The 3,936-nt window shown below is 46.8% G+C and overlaps 1 protein-coding gene across 1 annotated transcript; it reads right to left on the bottom strand.

Annotated features, from left to right (window-relative positions):
• Positions 1–2,285: 2,285 nt before the first annotated feature.
• On the bottom strand, positions 2,286–3,374 carry LOC142445943 (upstream-binding factor 1-like protein 1). Its single transcript, XM_075547792.1, has one exon. The coding sequence runs from the start codon at positions 3,372–3,374 to the stop codon at positions 2,286–2,288; it is 1,089 nt and encodes a 362-aa protein (XP_075403907.1).
• Between the last annotated feature and the right edge of the window lie 562 nt (positions 3,375–3,936).

Below are 3,936 nucleotides of genomic sequence, written 5' to 3'. Positions count from 1 at the left end.
AGCACCACCAGCTCAGAGCTGGGAAGGAACTCTGCAAGTGTCCTACAACTTTGCGCCTGACATTAGGGGAAACTGGCACAGAGTGAGAGGACTATTCTACTTTAACTGTGTTTGGGGACACTTGTAGCCGTTAGGCAGGATGGCAGAAAATAAAAACAACTGGAAACAAAGCTGCAGATTAAGAGGGGAATGCTCGTACACAGTTTCAATCGACTGACTTTAGTCTGTCTGTGTATATATACAGAAATCTTTTTTTATATGTGTATGCCTTAAAGTTCATTGTGAGCAGTACCAGGTTACGCATTTTTTCAGAACGTGTTCTTTTTTCAATAGAAAGGTCGAGAAGCATATTCAGTCCATCAGTCAAGTGACCAGAATTTGCAATGTGATTGGAGCATTCAGAGGAGCAGTGGAACCAGGGAAATCAATCATTGTTTCAAAGCCATTGAAGGAACAATGCTTCCCTGACAGACACTGCTATGAAGGAAAAGCCACTCTTTATCCTGATGAATTTAACAGAACTATAAAATACACAACACAAGATAAGCTTCTTAAAAGAAGTAATAAATTGATTTTTATTGTGAAGATAACGTATCCATTGTGACAAGTGATGTGTAGACAAGAACACTAAATATTGAGGCAAGATTAGTCACTTGACCAAGGTGTATTGTTAACCCTCAACTAAACAATCCATTGAGGAAACGTCCAGGCAAATTCAGTGCCACGAGGCCAACTCAAGCAGGCAGAGTGGCGATCAGGGTCCACGCTGGGGGATGGAGCCCTTCAGGGGACCTGTGTACAGGCAGGCCACTTAGCCACCAGTCAGGGAGCTCGCAGAGCCTGGTGCTTGGGTCCACAATGGAAAGTGAGCAGCTCAGGGGACCTGTGTGCAGGTCGATCACAGGAGATAGTCACAGGCACGAGTCATGCACAGACCACCCAGGCTTGTCGGTGGCGCACTAGGATTACGATATTTGTGGGGGTGGGTGACGCAGGTCACAGGGGAACAAGGAGGGAAGGACTCTCTGGGCCCCCAGAGTCAAGCAGCCCCTGGTTGTGCTACAGCATTAGGAAACAACAGGGGCCATGGTGCTTACGTCTCTAGTGTAGGGGAATCCCTGGGGGACGTGTGGTGGGAAACACAGGCATGCCAACTGTGGGGAAACCACTAGAAGGTCTTCAAGGTGTCCAAGACCAGGGCTAGGTCTGAATGTCCCCCTGATCTGCAAATCTGGTGACTACTCGTAATGAGCCACAGAAGCATGTCCCTACATGGAGGAAATCTTCATGAAAGACCCCCCGATTTCCAATTTCCAATACATGTTTCTAGCTGCTTCATCTTGTTTTGAGTCATGTCCCATTAGTAATGAAGGTCCCATTAGTAAACGAAGGTCCCAAATACTCCACTCCCACACTTTACTCAATGTCCACCAACCTGCCCGATGCTACTTTGAAAAGGCAGTTCTACTTAACCACAGTTGGAGTTCTTTCCAACCTGGAAACTCATTTTCGAACAACGCTCTGCTCCTCTCATTAGGCTCTCCAGATCTGACCGTGCTCCCATCTGTCCAGAGAGATTTCCGTGGCTCATTCCTCAGAAGAGGACGGCCTGTTCCTGCTTCCTTGCCTGTTCCTAGCCTGGAAGCTGGCTGAAACCTGTCCATTTTGGGAGATGCTCCTGGTGTTTGAGATCTGTGACATAACTTCCAGCATCACGGCAACATGCAAGTCAGCACAGCTAGAGAAGCTGACAGACAAATGAAATTCATAGTGGCAGTCTTGAAAATCTCAGGGGCAGCTCTCCTCTGCTCTTCAGTAGACATCAACAATATGGCATGGAGTGGAGTTGTGTCCAAATGACTCAAGAAAATGCAGTAGGTGCGGAAACATGTTATTTAATCACAAAGACAAATCTGTTCATGAAGTATGAGAATAAATGGTGAGCCAGGAAAACGTGCTCAGTGAAATAAGTCTGAGAAAAAAGGACAAAGAGCCATGTTCCCAAAGCTGAGACATCCTAATCCTCCAACCCGCCAGTGCAAACGCTACATGACGGACGGCAATGCACAGGAATACAGAGTTCTCTGAAAAGGCATAGGACAAATGTCTGTGACCACGCATGTCCAACAGCGAACCAGTGGGTGAAGCACGCCAGCACCGCTTCTCATTTCAGTAAGACACCGTCCATGAACAGCGCCTCCCACTGCCACGTCATCTAATTGCTTATTCCAGGACTCTATCTGCTCAGGATGATAATTGGAGGATGATTAGCTGGAGGATGAGCTTCAACCCGCACTGGAGGTGGTGGATGAATCTCTGGCTGGAACCAGCACTCCCTGCTTGTGTTCAGGCTCCCCTTTCATCCTCTTCACTGATGCAGACTCCAGAGCCTCTGGAGACAGCCTTTTAAATGTGGGGGTTGGGCTTCCTAACATGCTCATTTCCTTACCCTTCCCATAGCCTGCCTTTCTGAATGCTGCGTATGACTGAGGAGAGAGGCTCTTCAGCCAGAGAGCTAGGTCTATCTTATACTGTTTCTGCACGGCCTGAGCCAGCTTCTTATAGTGGTCCTTCTGGCTCTGGGGGATAGGCTGCCAGAGCCTGCCAATCTCCACCATGCGCTCCCTGGGTGGCACATGTTTCAGCTTCTCACTGGACCACAAATCCTGGTAGAATTTGTGGTATCCATTCATAGGGGGCTTCTTGGGCTCTCCACAGACTGTCATGTGCATGGAGAGGTGATCTGTTTCCAGAGAGGACTTCCTTTCTTTCCTATTTCCTTGAGCAGTCATTTGAAGCTGTGGCCTCTTGGGGACATGATTTCTTTTGGAAGTGTGCTTCAGATGAGTTGTTGGTTTGAGTTGAGACAGCTTGAACTGAGACAGCTTCTCTTTATATATTTTTTTCTCCTCTTGGAAATCTTGACGATATTTCTGCTTCACTTCTTCTGGAAGCTCTTTATATTTCTTCGCTAGAAGTTTAGTCAACTCCACGCTGCTTAGCTTAGGGTACCGTTGAGTATACTGGGAATGATTCTCCTTGTAGAAACGGATATAAGCCGACAAGGGCTTCTTGGGTAAGTCTGGCTGCTTCATCACCTCTTTCTTCCTCAAGGGGTTTTGAGCATGTTGCTGAGCTTCTAGGACTAATTCTGTCAAAGTCCGCGACTTCCTCAGGTTGTCAGAAATCTCCAACCATTTGTGTTTGCACATTTCCCCAGAAAAGTCTTTGAAAGCTACCCTTTCCCAGTTCATGGTCTTCAGGGTTTTGCGGAAAGACTTGTTGTCATTCGGTGGGACATCGTTCTTTATGCGCTCCAGCAGCGTCTGGATGTCTGCTTCCGACCAGCGGTCTTGGCCTGTTGGCAGGGGCATGGTTAGGGCTCTGGACCAGTGGATGGGCAATCCCAGCTGGTGAGAATCCTTCTTTTTCTGAAGGTGCAGCCAGGGAGTTAGTCCTTGAGATTCCACTGGGAGTATGATGCCAGTGTTCTGAAGAGAAAACGAACAAGAGTAACTCTCATTCTGGAACAATCTGTAAAATCAACCACAGTTTGCTTGTAGCATGTACCTTGGGTAATAGAAATGAACCATAAGGGTATGCTTATAAGTTACTCATACTTTGAATTAACCATTAGGTTCAGCTTCCCTAGCTGCATCTGTATTGATTCCTATTGCTGACTCTGACTTCTAAAACACACTAGCCACCTCTCTCCCCTCCCCCAACCCAGTTCAATAGTTGTCAAGTGAAGATTGGCCTTTTAATCAAGATGAGTGAGTTATAGGAGAGTTGGTGGGGTGTAAATACGCTATGAGAAAATTACAATGTAAAGAGAACTGATTCTAAGGAACTTAGCTGAAAGTCACAGCATCCTGAAGGTGGGTGCATTGCTACTTGGGTTTATGAAGTGTTAGCTAAGCTTGGATTAGCCTGGAT

Source organism: Tenrec ecaudatus, chromosome 4, assembly GCF_050624435.1.
Source record: "Tenrec ecaudatus isolate mTenEca1 chromosome 4, mTenEca1.hap1, whole genome shotgun sequence".
Taxonomy (NCBI): Eukaryota; Metazoa; Chordata; class Mammalia; order Afrosoricida; family Tenrecidae; genus Tenrec; species Tenrec ecaudatus.
This window is presented reverse-complemented; position numbering and strand designations above follow the sequence as displayed.